The sequence below is a fragment of the Bacillus rossius genome, chromosome 15 (assembly GCF_032445375.1).
Source record: "Bacillus rossius redtenbacheri isolate Brsri chromosome 15, Brsri_v3, whole genome shotgun sequence".
NCBI classification, from domain to species: domain Eukaryota; kingdom Metazoa; phylum Arthropoda; class Insecta; order Phasmatodea; family Bacillidae; genus Bacillus; species Bacillus rossius.
Window position 1 is genome coordinate 2,207,439 of NC_086342.1, and position 17,310 is coordinate 2,224,748.

At 43.7% G+C, this 17,310-nt stretch overlaps 1 protein-coding gene across 4 annotated transcripts in view; it reads left to right on the forward strand.

Moving 5' to 3' along the window:
• The window catches only part of LOC134539344 (oxidative stress-induced growth inhibitor 1-like), a 63,911-nt gene extending 46,921 nt beyond the window's left edge, over positions 1 to 16,990 (forward strand). For all 4 annotated transcript variants that reach the window (XM_063381292.1, XM_063381290.1, XM_063381291.1 and 1 more), the window contains exons 2-8: positions 2,809 to 2,921; positions 4,380 to 4,540; positions 6,708 to 6,878; positions 8,372 to 8,620; positions 9,829 to 10,066; positions 12,669 to 12,847; positions 14,256 to 16,990. In XM_063381292.1, the coding sequence (XP_063237362.1) occupies positions 2,855 to 2,921; positions 4,380 to 4,540; positions 6,708 to 6,878; positions 8,372 to 8,620; positions 9,829 to 10,066; positions 12,669 to 12,847; positions 14,256 to 14,657 (1,467 nt within the window). In that variant the 5' untranslated portion in view covers positions 2,809 to 2,854 and the 3' untranslated portion in view covers positions 14,658 to 16,990. The remainder of the gene's footprint in view (positions 1 to 2,808; positions 2,922 to 4,379; positions 4,541 to 6,707; positions 6,879 to 8,371; positions 8,621 to 9,828; positions 10,067 to 12,668; positions 12,848 to 14,255) is intronic.
• The last annotated feature ends 320 nt before the right edge of the window (positions 16,991 to 17,310 follow it).

Genomic DNA, 17,310 nt, shown 5'->3' on the forward strand with positions numbered 1-17,310 from the left:
AATACATGAAGATGCAACAACACTAACAGACACAGCACAGGGACGCCAAAAGGAACGGTGTATCGATACTTTACAATGTGACGGATACTCTTTATATATGCACGTGAAAGATTGAATTTTTGTAAAGGAAATTTTGGAATGAGAATTTTGGTAATTCATTTCCTTGTTATCTGATAGTATTCAATTTTTTACTTTCTAAGGTTTTCAAGCTTTTTGTCAAATCTTTTTGTGTTTTAATTTAATAATTTTTGCTCTTTCGAACATAGTAAAAAATTAAATGTAATGGCTTGTTACTGATAAGTGACCGACTACTACTAATACCTTCTGTGAAATTAATAATTGCTGTTTAGAATTTGATTATTATTTTTTCTTCCAGAATAATTACAATTGCAATAATTCTGTCAATATACACTGTTTTATGGTCTTCGAAAATCAGCTTATAGTAAAATTATAAAAATATATGTACATAGCATTGAAACTTACTTTAACTAACGAAGGTATGCTAATAATATGAGCGAGTGTTTTAGATCTCGCCAGTGATGTGTAAGATCTAACCTCGGTAACGAGCAAATTCACGTGTTCCCATGTTGCAAGTACACTTATAATACGCAACTCGGACACGAAATTTAACGTATTATTATTTATAATAATGCTGAGTTTGATAAATATATGAAAATTGTGTTCTTAACTGCATTTCTGGACGCGAATGGCTCGTAGTTTCCGCATCCGCCGCTGGAATTCGCTTCGACTATCGAGTCATTTGCAGACGGAAATTTTATGCTGAAACGGCTCCCGACAAAAACGAAAAAGACTTAAAAAAAAAAAAATACAACACCCTGGTCTGGGGTAATTAATGTCCATCTTATTAAAATTCACTAAAATATTTTATAACAATAAAGCCTTTGGCTTTGTGAACTTTGGTTCGCTCCATATGGCAGCACTGGTTGTTTTAACATTTAACGTTCTTTGACTTCCGTCGCATTTGCGGAATAACTTCCAACAAATGACGGCATACCGAGACCTAAGATGTCGCACATTAATAATATTTGTAATGTTAATAAGCCGGGTTAGTACAATATCAATCTATGATGTGCCGTTTACTCTGTGCTGTCAACTAAGAGAGAGACACTATAGCTGCAGACTGCGTTTGTGTGAATGAGGCGGAGTGATAAGATAAGGGCCCCCCCCCTTTTTTTTTTTTTCATCGAGCGAGTTATATCGGGCGACGCAGAAGTCGTTGACAGGCCACGGAACAAATAAATAACGAGGCGGTTTTTTTTCCACGTTTAGCGAATCCCAACATCGAATCGAATCCTGTCATACCGTCAACGTCAGCTGAAAACTATACTTAGGCCGATGTTATACTCCAACTCTGTCCAGTTTCAGCTTTAAAAAAAAAGTGGGGCAAATAAAGTTTTGAGGGCTATGACGTCACCAGAAACTTTCCTAAAGCAGCCACTTTTGTTCGACAAGTTGGATGGACTTAATTTCCATTCTAATATTTTATTTATAAGAGTTGGATGTTGGAAACAGTTGATGAGAATCGTGCCCAGCAGAAACGAAAATGTGTGTTTTCCGTCCCAACGAAACTTTAAAAATTGCTTTATGAACACGAAATTGCTTATTGCACTACGTTACAGATTTTTACAAAACATTTATAAACTTTCAATGTGACTACAGCCATGGACGGAGACTTTGTAATTGTAAATGTAGTTACAAAGCTCCATTTTATTGTAGAACACCGGCAGTTGTTTTTTTAATTTTTTTTTTCCAGGAATTTATTTTTCTCATTTTTATAATCAGCATGACTAATGTCGTATAGCATGTTATGCATTTTCGTGTTCAGAAATTTAAAAAAAAAAACTTTGTGTTGGCCCACAGACCATTGTTGTCCGGCATCGTGAAACTGTTAAGATGACGAGACCACCTTTGATAAAATTAATTAAAGTTTAATTTTATTGTCGGCGTGTATTATGAAAGACGGACGGATGGGTGACGGACGGGTCGTTACCACAACGCCGAAATACCATAACGCCGAATGTCAAAATTGACCACAACGCCGACGGATATAAAACTGCTGTGTACCACAACGCCGAAATAACAACTGAATGAATTTGTGTGTGTTTCTTAAATGTACCTTAACGCCGAAATACCACAATCAAACCTTACCTTACCTAACCTAACCTAGCTTAATATAACCTAACCTAGCCTATCCTAGCCTAACCTAGTCTAAGCTAACCTAGTCTAAGCTAACCTAGTCTAAGCTAACCTAGTCTAAGCTAACCTAGTATAAGCTAACCTGGTCTAAGCTAACCTGGTCTAAGCTAACCTGGTCTAAGCTAACCTGGTCTAAGCTAACGTGGTCTAAGCTAACGTGGTCTAAGCTAACGTGGTCTAAGCTAACCTGGTCTAAGCTAACGTGGTCTAAGCTAACGTGGTCTAAGCTAACGTGGTCTAAGCTAACGTGGTCTAAGCTAACGTGGTCTAAGCTAACCTGGTCTAAGCTAACCTGGTCTAAGCTAACCTGGTCTAAGCTAACCTGGTCTAAGCTAACCTGGTCTAAGCTAACCTGGTCTAAGCTAACCTGGTCTAAGCTAACCTGGTCTAAGCTAACCTTTGTGGCAGTTCTGCAATGACATTTATCGGCGTTAGTGTATTTCGGCGTTGTGGTACACAGCAGTTTTCTAGCTGTCGGCGTTGTGGTCAATTTGGCATTTCGTCGTTGTGGTATTTGGGCGTTGTGGTGCGTCCCCGTGACGGACTACGGAACTTCAACAGTGGACGGTACGCCACACTCTGGTGTTGCAGGCGACCCAGGAAGTGACGCTGTCTCCGCGAGCCCCCTGCCGCCGCCATGAGGAACCACAGCGCTGGGACCGCTGTACCGGGCGGTGCTGTCTACAAGGATGTCGTGGTTGTGGGTGCGTGATGCTGCCTCTCCACCTTCCACCTTCCACCTTCCTGCTCCGTGTTCACGCACCGCTTCATAACGGAGCAAAACATTCTCAGTCATTTGTTAGAAATATTCTGTTTAAAAGTACGGTAAAATTTCTCGTAGTCCAAACAACTGAAATCGGCATGCCTGTCAACCAAGGACGTGAGAAGCTCAAAACGGAAAGGGGGTTTCTAAATTATACCTCTTTTCATGATGAAAGGTTGTAGTTCTTATGACTTCTCACAGATGACAGTGTCTCTGTTCCGTAATAATTTTCTTAAAATTTTTTAGAAACTGTTTGAGTTTGTTTTACCTCTGGGAAGAGACAGTAGTTTACAGAAAAAAAAATCACGTTTGTTTTGGGAAAAAAAAAAACTTCACTCGTGTTTTCTTGAACACTCGCATATTGTGACAAAGATGTCATCATTTATCATCTTTAAATACATTACCTATGAAAACATATTCTGAGAAAAAAAAATAGAAATAATTTTTTTTTGAAAAGATACATAGGTAAATAAATTCCAAATATAAATGCAAATTGCTTGTAAAATATTAATTCAAGTAACTTGGTAAATTAATACTAATTAATTTCTTACATTTGTGTCAGTTCATCAACAGAAAACTACACGGAAGTGTTTATTTAAGTGTAGCCTTGTGTATATGTAAAAAAAAAAAAAATCCTCATTCCATGTAATTGATGAGATTTAAATGTTATTGCAGATAAATTAAAAGCAAAGAGTTCTAGTTTTAAGCAACTGGTATTGAACACATTTCATTTTTTCCACTAGGATAGTATTGAATAATTGATAAACATGCACCATATTTCAGTAAGATCCGTTAGCAAGTTGTTCAGATCAGCCTTGAGGCCGGGGTTCATAACCGCAGGGGCGCTGCCTACCACCTGGCGGACAACAGTGTGACTAATAACTCCTAGGGGAGGGGGGGGGGTGCCTGCAGTGCTGACTGGCGGCGGAGTAAGTGGTAAGTGTAGCCACTCACCACCAGGGGCGCTCGCGTCCCTGGTCACTAGATCCAGTCATACACGAGTCCAAGTGCCCAACCCCCTACATGGTAGACTCTTTTCTACTCTGTCCAACTATTCATCCAGACCCATCCTCTTGTCTCCTGTATCCTACTAAACTTCATGCATGCAAATTTGCACCCCGCATGACAGTGCCCAGGGGTTTTCCCTGTGTCTGTGCAGGTTTTACCTGGGCCCAACCTATCTCTAGTTATAGTCTAGATTTAAGAGTGAGGGGAGTTAGTCATGGCGCCAATCGCTGCCATGGCTGGCCAATCCCCTCCTAGCACACGATGCATGCGACCCTCTCCCTGCATGGCGGGGCGTGTAGGCTTCGGCCTGAGACGCTCCTATGTCCCTCCCGAATACACTTAGTTGTAGTTAGGCTAGGAGATAACAGAAGGTGTGTTGGTGTGCCCGTAGGTAACGGCCCGGCGGGCGTGATGCTGTCCTACATGCTGGCGGGCCACGCGCCCTACTACACGGGCCAGCCGCACCCCGCCGACGAGATGCTGACGGCGCGGCTCAGGGCGACCCCCCGGGAGCGCTCCCTGCTGGAGCAGGACCTGCACTTCCTGTCGCAGGTCAGCTCCCCCCTGACTCCCCCACCTGACTCCCCCCACCTGACTCCCCCCCTGACTCCCCCCGCCCGACTCCCCCCGCCTGACTCCCCCCGCCTGACTCCCCCCGCCTGACTCCCCCCGCCTGACTCCCCCCGCCTGACTCCCCCCACCTGACTCCCCCCGCCTGACTCCCCCCGCCTGACTCCCCCCGCCTGACTCCCCCCCCCCGCCTGACTCCCCCCGCCTGACTCCCCCCGCCTGACTCCCCCCGCCTGACTCCCCCCGCCTGACTCCCCCCGCCTGACTCCCCCCGACTGACTCCCCCCCGCCTGACTCCCCACCGCCTGACTCCCCCCCCGCCTGACTCCCCACCGCCTGACTCCCCCCCCGCCTGACTCTCCCCCCGCCTGACTCTCCCCCCGCCTGACTCCCCCCCCGCCTGACTCTCCCCCCGCCTGACTCTCCCCCCGCCTGACTCTCCCCCCGCCTGACTCTCCCCCCGCCTGACTCTCCCCCCGCCTGACTCTCCCCCCGCCTGACTCTCCCCCCGCCTGACTCTCCCCCCGCCTGACTCTCCCCCCGCCTGACTCTCCCCCCGCCTGACTCTCCCCCCGCCTGACTCTCCCCCCGCCTGACTCTCCCCCCGCCTGACTCTCCCCCCGCCTGACTCTCCCCCCGCCTGACTCTCCCCCCGCCTGACTCTCCCCCCGCCTGACTCTCCCCCCACCTGACAGATTAAAATGCTTAAATTTGTTCTATTCATATTAAGTACCCAGTACTAACAGCTTATACTAGATGGAATACAACAATTGACGTGATTTTACTTATATGGCTATTTATTTATTTGAACCAAACTTAACGGTAAACTAATATTTTTTAAGTGCAATGTAGGGCCCCTTACCTTCAGCATGTTTTACTTTCTTGCACACAAACGAGGACGAACCAATCACCTACTGACCATCACTTGCATCACAAATAATTTAAAAATTTTATACCACATGAAGTAAATAATTCGCAAAAAATATAGTTTAAAAAACTAAAGAAACATGCTTTTAAAGATTATCAAACTAAAAAGTAAAAAATAATTTTAAAATTTAATTTATGACAATAGTATATAAGCAATACTAGTATAAATGAGAAAAAAGCTTGAGGCGCTTTGTGCCATATTTTTTGTATATTAAGCGCCCCATGCTTTTTTCTCATTTATACTAGTATTGCTTATATACTATTGTCATAAATTAAATTTTAAAATTATTTTTTACTTTTTAGTTTGATAATCTTTAAAAGCATGTTTATTTAGTTTTTTAAACTATATTTATTTTTAACTTTTTAGTTTAATATTCTTTAAAAGCATGTTTTTTTTAGTTTTTTAAACTATATTTATGTATAATTATCATAGGGAAATGAGTTACCGACACTACCTATTACCATCTGAAATAACTATTTGGAGTTGCAACGTCACAAAGAAATGGTAAAGTCTCTCCGAATCATTTACAGTTAGATGTATGGATATAATCTTAGAATTAACCGGGGGGAAAAAAAAAAAAAAAAACATTTTTTTTTTTCGGCGTGGCCGGGAGTAGAACCCACGATCGCTTTTTTAAATTGCTGCTTTTAAAAAGCCCGTCTTAACCTGTTTGATATTGTAGAAGATTTTTTCTCTCACGGTGGTTGGCATGTTGAACGCTCGGCTCAGGCGGAACGTGACAGAGTCGTGCTTTTTCGTGCGTGCAGCCGGGCGTTCATCGATTTATAAGACGTTATCACGTTTAAAAAGTCCAACGCTGATGACCTGTGTAGTTCACCAGGCCCTAGCGTGCCCTGGCCTGCTGCCGGGCTGAGCGGGAGTGCGTCAGGGTGTCCACAGTTAGTACTCTCGTACTAGATCTAGTACTTTTAGTGGTCTAGTACATTTACGCTCAGATCTAGTACTTTTTTCTTTAATATGATAATATTACAGTAACTCCAATTATGTTTTATTATTAAGCGTAATTATTTTTGAAAACTATGTAATGTATGTGTGTGCGGTGTGATATTGAGCATTGCAATGTCATAATGACTTCCTAAATTGTTAAAAACCATAGAAAATTATAATCATGTACTTTTTTTCTTGCCTGAGTTGGTACGAAATATTTTTTTTTTCCTTGTGGACAGCCTGGAGTGCGTGCGTGTGTGTGCCGTGCCGCAGGGGCTGGAAGGGCGGTCGCGCAGCCCCGTGTCGCTGCTGGCGGACATGCTGGCGCACCCCTGCGCCGACCTGGGACTGGACCACCCCTCGCTGCTGGAGTGGCGGGCCGAGCCGCGCATGCGCGCCGACCACGTGGTGCTGGGCAAGGGCCCGCCGGGCGGCGTCTGGCAGGTGCGTTCCTTCCGGACACTGCGCGTCGTCGAGATGCCGCGAGCAGGGCCGGGTTCAGAGGTCTGGAGGCCTGGGGGCAACAGAGGAGCGGAGGCCCCCTGGCCCCAAATTATTTCCCAAATGAAATAAAAAAAAATTTTTCAGTCGAGTTTTCCAATAAATAATATATTGTGAAATCGAGTAGATTCTCAAAAAAATACATAAATATAATCGGAGACAAGAATTATATGACATTAAATTTTGGTGTTGATGAACCGGTTCCTTCCGAGCTTTTTTTTTTCCGCCGAAAAATCGTTGATGATTTCACTGAAATCCAAATCCCGGAGTAAATCGCTTTCAGTGCTCAGGAGAGAAAGCTTCGATAGACGGTTTTGTCCCATCGTGGTTCGGAGCCTATTTTTTTTTTTATAATTTTCTTTTTTGAAAATGAGCGCTCTCCAGTGCAATTTGAAACCATCAAAACCAAATACATTCTCAATGCAATTTAAAGGTTTGGAAATGTAGATCTGAAATTTTGATCTGCGAGAATTTGGTAGTAAAATAGTTCCGGAGATTGGTCTTTACCATAGTCCTTTTTGTATGAGTCCGTTTGTGGAGGCCTTGGAGCTTTCGCCCCGGTTGCCTCCCCTAAATCCGGCCCTGGCCACGAGAGTGGACAAAAAAATGAACACACATAACACTCGGAAAAACCAACCCAAAAATCAGCCTATGTAAAATGTGTGAATGCACAGATAAACCTTTTGGAAGGAATTTGACTGAAAATAAAGATGAACACTGCAGGCTAACACGTTCGACACGGAACAGAAAATGCAGACAAACAACAACCTTGAACAAACACCGCGACGCACGGACCAACTCAGCTGTGATACAAAAAAAAAAATTTTGGAAAAAAAAGCAAAACAGTGATGCCAGCGATGAAACCAAACAGACAATTTCTTCCGCAGAATTCTCTGTGTTGACTGTGCTTTCACACGTTTGACGATCGGCTGATTTTGACTGTTTGTGTGTTGACGTGTGTTGATGCGTGATTACCCGTGGTGAAGTAGGGTGATGCGTGATGACCCATGGTGATGTGGGGTGAAGCGTGGTGACGCGTGGTGACGCATGTTGACGTGTGGTGATGTGTGTTGACGTGTGGTGTTGCGTAGTGAAGTGTGTTGACGCCTGGTGAAGTGTGTTGACGCCTGGTGACGCCTGGTGACGTGTGGTGACGTGTGGTGACGTGTGGTGACGTGTGGTGACGTGTGGTGAAGGGTGTTGACGCGTGATGACACTCTGTGAAATGCCGTTTAGAGTTAAGCAAAGGTGTGTTTGGACTGTGGTGAAGGGTGTTGACGTGTATGTGAAGGGAGTTGGCGTGTGGTGACGTGTATGTGAAGGGTGTTGGCGTGTGGTGACAGCGTGGTGAAGGGTGTTGACGTGTATGTGAAGGGTGTTGGCGTGTGGTGACAGCGTGGTGACAGCGTGGTGAAGGGTGTTGATGCGTGGTGCAGACCATGGACGGCAACGTGCTGACCATCAGCCTGGGCAGCTGGATGGAGCTGCCGGACCTGCCGTTCAGGCGCTGGGAGGCGGGCCAGGCGGGGTGCGGGCAGCCCCCGCGCGACTCCCGGGTGCCCGCGCGCCTGGTCGCGCGCTACTACGCCGACTACGTGCGCGCCAAGAGGCTGGCGCGCTACTTCCGCGACGGGGCCGTCGTCACGGCAGTCACCCCGCTCGAGGCCCCGCTCGACACTACCTCCGTGAGTACCTGACTTGTTCCTTTCTATTTATTAACGGGTGTGGCCATCGGAGATATAAGTAGAACCGAACAAGTTTTAGTGACCAACAGTTGAGAGATAAACATTTGTGCTGCAATTTTTTATTCCAAAATGTATTTACGTTAAAGTAAACAAATCACATTCTCAGTCTCAATCTTTAACTTTAGAAAGGAAGAATAACAAGTGAAAAATCTCATAATTATCAACTTAAAAGTATCACTTATTCATTCCATAACAAACCTAAAAGAAAATATATCGTTACGTAAAGTCAACCACGGGCATGTATGTACACAGCAGTCCGGACACAAGACCGTCGACCGACTTACTCCGCCCACTTCACTCGCCTCGCCAGAGGGGAGTATCAATATGGAAGTAACCTCAGCGCGCAATAGAAAACAAAATTTTTACGCTGTTGTACGTCGAGTAACGAAAGTACCGAAACCAGGAATCAGTCACCTGGTTCTTTTACCAGATATCAAAAGTATAGGGGTTTTCTGGTTTGCAACCCTAGTGAGTACCACTCCCAGACACACTATTTCAAAAAATTATGCACATCGTAGATTACCACAAAAAAAAATTCCAATACTTAAAAAAAAAAAAAATCTAATGGTCATGGCAGGTTGAATCTGGACTGGGGTAGATAATTTTTGTTAAACATCCAGCTTTTTTTTAGTTCTAAGGATTAGGATTTTGTTTTTGCTAGGGGTGGGGGAAGCTTATCGTTCCCATAGGTCCTCCTAGTGGATCGTCAATGCAGAATATCACCTGTCTCGCTGTGCTCGGAGTCTCTCACCACATCACTCTCCTCACGTCAAGGAGCGATCCGGGTACGAGTCCTGGTGGGGTAGAACTTGTACTTTTTGTTTTTGTGCTGGTTGTTACAGGGAGCTGTCTCTTCCCCCCTTCTCCAAATGTAGTTGATCATAGCTGTCATTACCTTTCACTGTATTATAAGGGTAAAATTAAATATATATATATATATATACATATTAGTTCAGTGTGAAATTTTTTAAATTCATTGTGTAGGAAATTTTTGTTAGTGTTTCACTGTAGGTAAATTATTTTAATAATTTAGTTGAGGGAATGGGAAAGTTTCATTCAGGAAAAGTGCGAGAAAGCATTTTGTTAGAGGTGTACTGGAATGTAGTGTGAACACGGCACACGAGTCAACCAGGCGGGCGCATGCGCAGTGCTGCTGTAGCGGGCGGGAGCGACGCGCGCGCTGGAAGGTGGAGGGCCACGACGCGGCCAGCGGCCAGGCCTTCAGCTACGTGTGCCGCGCCGTGGTGCTGGCCACGGGCGGCCACGACCTGCCCAACCGCCTGCGCGCGCCGGGCGAGCTGGAGAACCCCTGGGTGCTGCACGACGTGTCGCGGCTCGAGCGCGCGCTGGACGCCGTGGCGGCCGAGCACGGCGTGGCCAGGGACGGTGGGTGTCCGTCCCCGGCCTCATGCTGCACCCTGCACCCTGCATCCTGCGCCCTGCACCCTGCTCCCTGCTCCCTGCTCCCTGCTCCCTGCTCCCTGCCCCCTGCACCCTGCGCCCTGCGCCCTGCGCACTGCGACCTCCGCACTGCGCCCTGCACCCTGCACCCTGCACCATGCACCCTGCGCCCTGCACCCTGCTCCCTGCACCCTGCACCCTGCACCCTGCTCCCTGCACCCTGCGCCCTGCACCCTGCTCCCTGCGCCCTGCACCCTGCACCCTGCACCCTGCTCCCTGCACCCTGCGCCCTGCACCCTGCACCCTGCACCCTGCACCCTGCTCCCTGCACCCTGCACCCTGCACCCTGCGCCCTGCACCCTGCTCCCTGCACCCTGCGCCCTGCGCCCTGCACCCTGCACCCTGCGCCCTGCACCCTGCCCCCTACACCATGCACCCTGCGCCCTGCACCCTGCTCCCTGCACCCTGCACCCTGCACCCTGCTCCCTGCTCCCTGCACCCTGCGCCCTGCACCCTGCTCCCTGCGCCCTGCACCCTGCACCCTGCACCCTGCTCCCTGCACCCTGCGCCCTGCACCCTGCACCCTGCTCCCTGCACCCTGCGCCCTGCACCCTGCACCCTGCACCCTGCACCCTGCGCCCTGCACCCTGCCCCCTACACCATGCACCCTGCGCCCTGCACCCTGCACCCTGCACCCTGCACCCTGCGCCCTGCCCCCTGCACCATGCACCCTGCTCCCTGCGCCCTGCACCCTGCACCCTGCACCCTGCTCCCTGCACCCTGCGCCCTGCACCCTGCACCCTGCACCCTGCTCCCTGCACCCTGCACCCTGCACCCTGCGCCCTGCGCCCTGCATCATTGAAGGAATTGCAGTTCAGTGTGGTGGTTTTTTAAAGAAAAGAAAATACATTCAAGCTAATGTCAGACGTTATTATGAATTTCTAATTAAAGTATGAAAGTTTGTAAATATATATATGTATGCTTACCTATACTCTATACTGAATGTAAACATGGGTCTTTAATGTTAATTATTTTATCTAGAAATGCTTCCGACACTACTAATGAACAATTATGTGCATGTCAGAGTATAATATGTTCAAGTATTATAACATCACAGTTCTCTGAGCAAAAAATAACATACATTTCCCTTACTTTATACTACCTGCATTTTACAAAATTTTTGACACCCTCTTGAATTTTGTATGGTAGGGGTTCTACTGTGTTCAGAACAGAGAAAATATATTTTTTTTTGGAAACGGTTTTTTCTGTCAATGTCACGCCTCTTTGAACTGTTGTAATGTAATGTGTGAGCACAAATGATCTATAAAATTTCAGAAAACTTAAGAATTTTTTCAATCAGTAGAGACTATCTAGACTTTTTAAAAAAAATATATATTACAAGTTCGTTTTTTGCAGGTTGTAATCGCTATGAGCCTCGAATGTAGGGTTAGTATGTTCACTGAGTAACTCATGCGCAATTGAGTCACTATAACGTACAAAAAAACTTGAATCAGCTGCATCTTTTTTTTTTAAGTATCGTCATTTGAGCTCAACAGTGTATGTATTTGGCAAAGGTTGGTTAGAGGAGAATATATCATAGTTATTTTTAAATGTTGGCAGGTTGGACAGGCTACGACAAAGTAGCTTTTTGTGAGAATAGGCCAGTGTTGTTATTGAACATAAAATGGGAGAGAAAAAATGAAAAAAAATTCATCAACGGAAACTTCTTTCAATGTATTTAAGCCACTATCCAGAAAAAAATTTTTTTTTCCTTTTGTTTTGAAATACCAACATTTTATATTTCATTTAATTAAAAAGCTGTACTGAATACACACAGTATTAAATAAAATTTTTATATATTGTAGTTTATTTATTTTGTATGAATTTTACTTTAGTCTGAACTAATATTTTAAAAATTTTCTTTTAGTTCAGTTACCTATTATTGGTTTTATAATTACAAAAAAAAAAAAAAATAATATATTCCATCATTAAATTTTTTATCAACCAGTTTCTATTTTCAATCCCAATATGTATTTTGTCATCTATTTTGGTTTTTGTTTAACATTTGTTTTCCTACTATGTTCATGTTGTTAAAAAAAGGTTTCCCTTTTTTATTGCTTATTCTGCTCAAAACCGCAATTATATCGAAAATTTTTCAGAGATGCGATTTGATCCCATGTTACCGTTACATGTTACTTTGTAACCGTTACATGTTACTTTGTTACCGTTACATGTTACTTTGTTACCGTTACATGTTACCTTGTTACCGTTACTTGTTACCTTGTTACCGTTACATGTTACCTTGTTACATTTTTACCTTGTTACCGTTACATGTTACCGTGTTACCGTTACATGTTACCATGTTACCGTTACATGTTACTTTGTAACCGTCACATGTTACCTTGTTACCGTTACATGTTACCTTGTTACCGTTACATGTTACCTTGTTACCGTTACATTTTACCTTGTTACCGTTACATGTTACCTTGTTACATTGTTACCTTGTTACCGTTTGAATGACCGTGCGATGTGTGGGTTAGACAGCGTGTCGACGTGCGCCACGTGACTTGCGCGCTCGCTGTCGCAGGCACGGCCAGGGAGGCTAGCTGCGACCCGGTGGTGATCGTGGGCGCGGGCCTGAGCGCGGCGGACGCCGTGATGGCCGCCCGGTTCCGGGGCCTGCCCGTGGTGCACGTGTTCCGCGGCACGGCCCCGCAGTTCAGCGGCCGGCAGCTGCCCGTCGACATGTACCCCGAGTACCACAAGGTGAGCCCCGGCTCCCACGTGTTCCGTCGTTTCCCCGATCTGCGAGTACTTGCGAATAGCAAAGAAACTGTTCACACGTTCATAATGGCGAATGGCCACGTGTTCGTGTTTTGTGATCTACAAGGGGCGTGTGAACATTCATTCGTAAACTATAATACTTGCGAATAGCAAACAAACTTATTCACATTCATAATAGTGAATGGCCACGTGTTTGTGTTTTGTGATCTGCAAGGGGCATGTGAACATTCATTCATAAACTTGAATACTTGCGAATAGCAAAGAAACTATTCACGTTCATAATGGCGAATATTTTCATTGTACGTCTGTTTTGTTCCCAGTGGTTTTAACCAAGTGCGTTTTTTCACCAACTTTTAATTTTTTGGTTTCCTAAGGGCATGCCTCCCATTTCAAGTCATGGTTTTATATTTATATTAATCACTGATCAACTTTTAGACTTATACAATTGTTTAACTTTTACGAAATGAAAAATTTATACAGCGCATATTTTTTGTATAATTATCTGCCAAAGTTACATTTTTAACTTTTTTTTGGGTTGTACAAATAAGGAGAATTTAATTCATTGCGGAACTGCGGAACTGAAACATTTTTAGGTTTAACTGCAATGCCACTGGCTACTTCGTGATATGGTTTGCATTTCTATCACAAAAAAATTTCATGTTTCTTGGCTGTCAAAATCGTAATAAATTTGTGGTTGCGTGCGGCTGCGTCAACGACAGCGTCAACGACAACTCACAAAAGTGAGATGAAAGAGTGATAAAATGATTTCACGCCAGATTCTAAGTTTATATTTATATTTTTTTTTTTGACCACCACTAACTAGAAATTGGACCCCAGGCGTCACCGTCGACCGAGGGTGACTTTGATCTCTCAACCCCCACCCTCCCCTCTCCATCCTAGACATCAATCTCGAAAATGTACTGTGCTTTAAAAAAATTAAGTGAAGTATTTCAGTAATTTTTTTTAAATCGAGCGATGAAGACAGTGAGAAATGGTCATCTGGAATTGGAGCTCTAATCGGTATGTAAATTATATTTCTGGGTTTTGAAAACAAATTATTGGTCAAAAACTCATTTATTTGACATAAAGAAATGATTAAACAAATAGTTCATTTTTTTTTTTTTTTTTTAAATTACTTCAAAATAATTTTCAAAGTCATCACATATTAACAATGTAATTTTCAAGTGGATCAGGAAATTGTTACTATTGTGGGTTGCTTTGCCGGACCGACCCGGAATGTGACACGTCGTGTGGACGTTGTTGCGAGGCCGTCTACGACTGGCGACGATTAAGTGTAAGTGGAGACTTGAAGGAGGGGAGAGGGTAGACTGTGTCGCGAACGGACCGGACTGGAGGCGAGAGAGGTGACGAGCTGCGATGCTGTCTGCAGGTGCACCAGATGATGACGGACCGGGGCCGCTCCTACCCCCTGTACACGGCGCTGCCCGAGCACCAGGTGCTGGAGATAGCGGGCGACAGGAAGGTGCTGCTGCAGGGGCCCGACGGCAAGACCTCGGCGTGCCGCGCCTCCGTGGTGGCGGTCCTGATCGGCTCCCGCCCGGACCTGGGGTTCCTGCCCCCGGGCCTGGCGCTCGCCGTCGACCCCTCCCGGCCCCTCGACTGCCACCACAACCCGGCGCAGGTGGATCCGTTTAGCTACGCGGCGGTCCGCGCGCCGCCGGGGCTGTACGTGTTGGGGCCGCTCGCGGGGGACAACTTCGTGCGGTTCATCCTGGGCGGGGCCATCGCGGCGGCCGGGGACATCCTGCGGGACTGCGCCGCCCCGCTGTGACATCCCGTTACTGTCCGACACCGTGTGGCACGTTTTGTCAATAAAAATTTCAGTTATATTGTTTTTTTGAGTACACTTCAATTTTCGGAAAAATGTTTTTTTTTTTAATTTCCTGAATATAAATGGCACAGTGTCTTTCCAAGCTGTTGGGCTTAATCGGTCATGGAACACAACGTATGTTTGCATTTTGAGTGTGTGTACAGTCATTGTAACATTTTATGTTTTAATTTGACGGGAAAAAAAATTCCCTCTTCCCTTCACCCGTGCGTTTCATGTTCGGTACAGCCATTGTTTGCGGGTGCGGGGATTGGAATCGAAGGAAGCCTGCTGACCTGATTGGCTGCTCCCGCTGAGCCGTACAGCTTCGCGAGCCGCTCGTCTGCGGTGGCCGTTGTTTCGTGAGGTTCGTACCGGGAACAACGTCGTTGCCAGCACAGCGAATGCAAGCAGGCCGACATTGCTAATGCCGGTGATCGTACAAGTATTAAATGCGTACTAGTGAGAAAATCATGCTTGGTGCAGGTAGTTTTAGCATGTTACTTAATCTCTGCACATGTGATACTTAAAAGTTGTATTTGGTAATTGGTGAATACTATTGTGAGGTGTAGTTTGTCGTAAATAAAATTTCAGTTTGGGGAAAAAAATAATGTTTTAGTTCCTGGTTTTATGATTTCATTTAAAATTTAAACATATTCTCATCATTATATTTTATTTTAATGAAAATTAATATTTATATTTTTCTATTTCCAGTTTTCAGTATAATTTTTTCATTAATAAAACCTATTATTTGGTGGCTGTTTTTCCAAGAAATTTAGTGGAGTAAAAATTCGTTTTACTGCATTTTTTTTTCTTCTGTAGCTTTATTTCATCAAATGATACACTTCCTGGATGATTAATAATTAATTTTACAGATGTTTCTGTGGGTTAATACATGATATTACCAAAGTGATATTTATTTTAGCCGTTGGGAACTATTTTTTTACCTTTTAATCAGGTTGACACTTGGTTTATTGGGGTAAGTAGTATTAAAATTTTTATTAATTCTGCATTCCAACTTAAATATATCTAAGTCACTTGTTAAATTTTATTGAATGAAAATTTTCTTGCTGGGACATTTATATTCGAAACAGATCCAGATTGAATACATACGTAATGCGCACAGTAACCGGTTACAGTTCTTTAATTTGTCCAATTATGTCTTTTCGAAACAAGGTTTCTGTCTGGAAATGTGTGTGGTGACATAATAATTCAAGACCTTCTTCATGGATTATGTGTTTGTGTATGTTATAATATGTGTATTTAAAAATATATGTTTAGAAAAATCTTTGGTATTATCAATTAATAGATCAATGTGTGGCCATTAGGGGTTTTGCAATTTTGGAGTGAGAGATAATTGAAATAATTTATTACTTGCGTACTATGTTCGGTCTATTTTTGTAACTACAAATGAGTGGTAGGTCAAATTCCAATTTTCTCGAATCCGAATCTCAAATTCAAATCCCAGAGAGTAGTAACTCAAATATACCCCTTCGAATCTGAAGCTAGGTGTAAAGGGTCAAAAATAAAATAATTTACAACAAATTATAAATTATGGTGTTGAAACAACCCTTTAAATGTTTGCTTCACTAACTTACATTCCAGAATCAATGCATAATGTAATTTTATTTTTAAAATTGCATGTTGATAATACAATTATTAAGACATGACAGGACAGGTATGAAGAAAAATTTTACCTGGTAAACTTCAGAGGTTAGGAGTGTTAAATTTTTAATTCATTTAATTTCCTTTAAAATTTTCCTTTGAATATAGATTCTTCAAACACTAAGGATTTGATGGTATTTGAGTATTTGATTGGTCCAGCCCTACCAAAAATTAAATTTTTGTTTAAAGTAATGTTAAAAATGTTTTGTTGACTGCAATTAAACAGTTTATTTTCTGTGTTAAGGCTATTAAATTTGTACTTTTTTATAATTTACTACACAAAAATATATTTAAATGTGTTGTATCTATAAGGGTTATTTTCTGAATTGACAGTTGGCATAATGTAATTACACCCATTTACATACTGATGAAAACATTTTATCTCAAATAACATTCAGGAATTCTTTCCTTTGTGATTGCTGACATAGTAAATAATGGATAAGTGGGAGTAGTTTCATGTAGAAAAATTGTAGCATTATTGCTGTGGTAGTATTAATAGTGTGCCTTATGATGTAATTGTTATACAGAATTGCTGTGCACGTGTTGGCAATTTTTTTTTCTACACGTTTATACTGATCAGATTATTTTGTAAGAACGTAGTGATATTAAAAAAAAAATATTTCAGTTATCAATTATTGTGTTTCAGTGTATTTAATATAATGATCCTTTTCATTTGTGAAGATTTAGTGACAGAATAATTTTTGAACCCTGATTGCTTTTGATGTGCAAGATCTTAGCTCTCGGTATACGGCATTTGGCGGTGGAAATGTGTAACAGGAAGTAGCGAGAAGCACGCACCATTGAATTTTCGGTGCGGCCTACAGTTGGCGCTCATGCTGCAACGTGCCAGCGAGCGCAGAAATTTCCACGGCGTTTGAAAAGAGAGAGCAAGGGAGAAAGTGATATAGGAGAGAGCTAGTTACCGTTCGTTAAACTAACGCTAGTCTTTTAC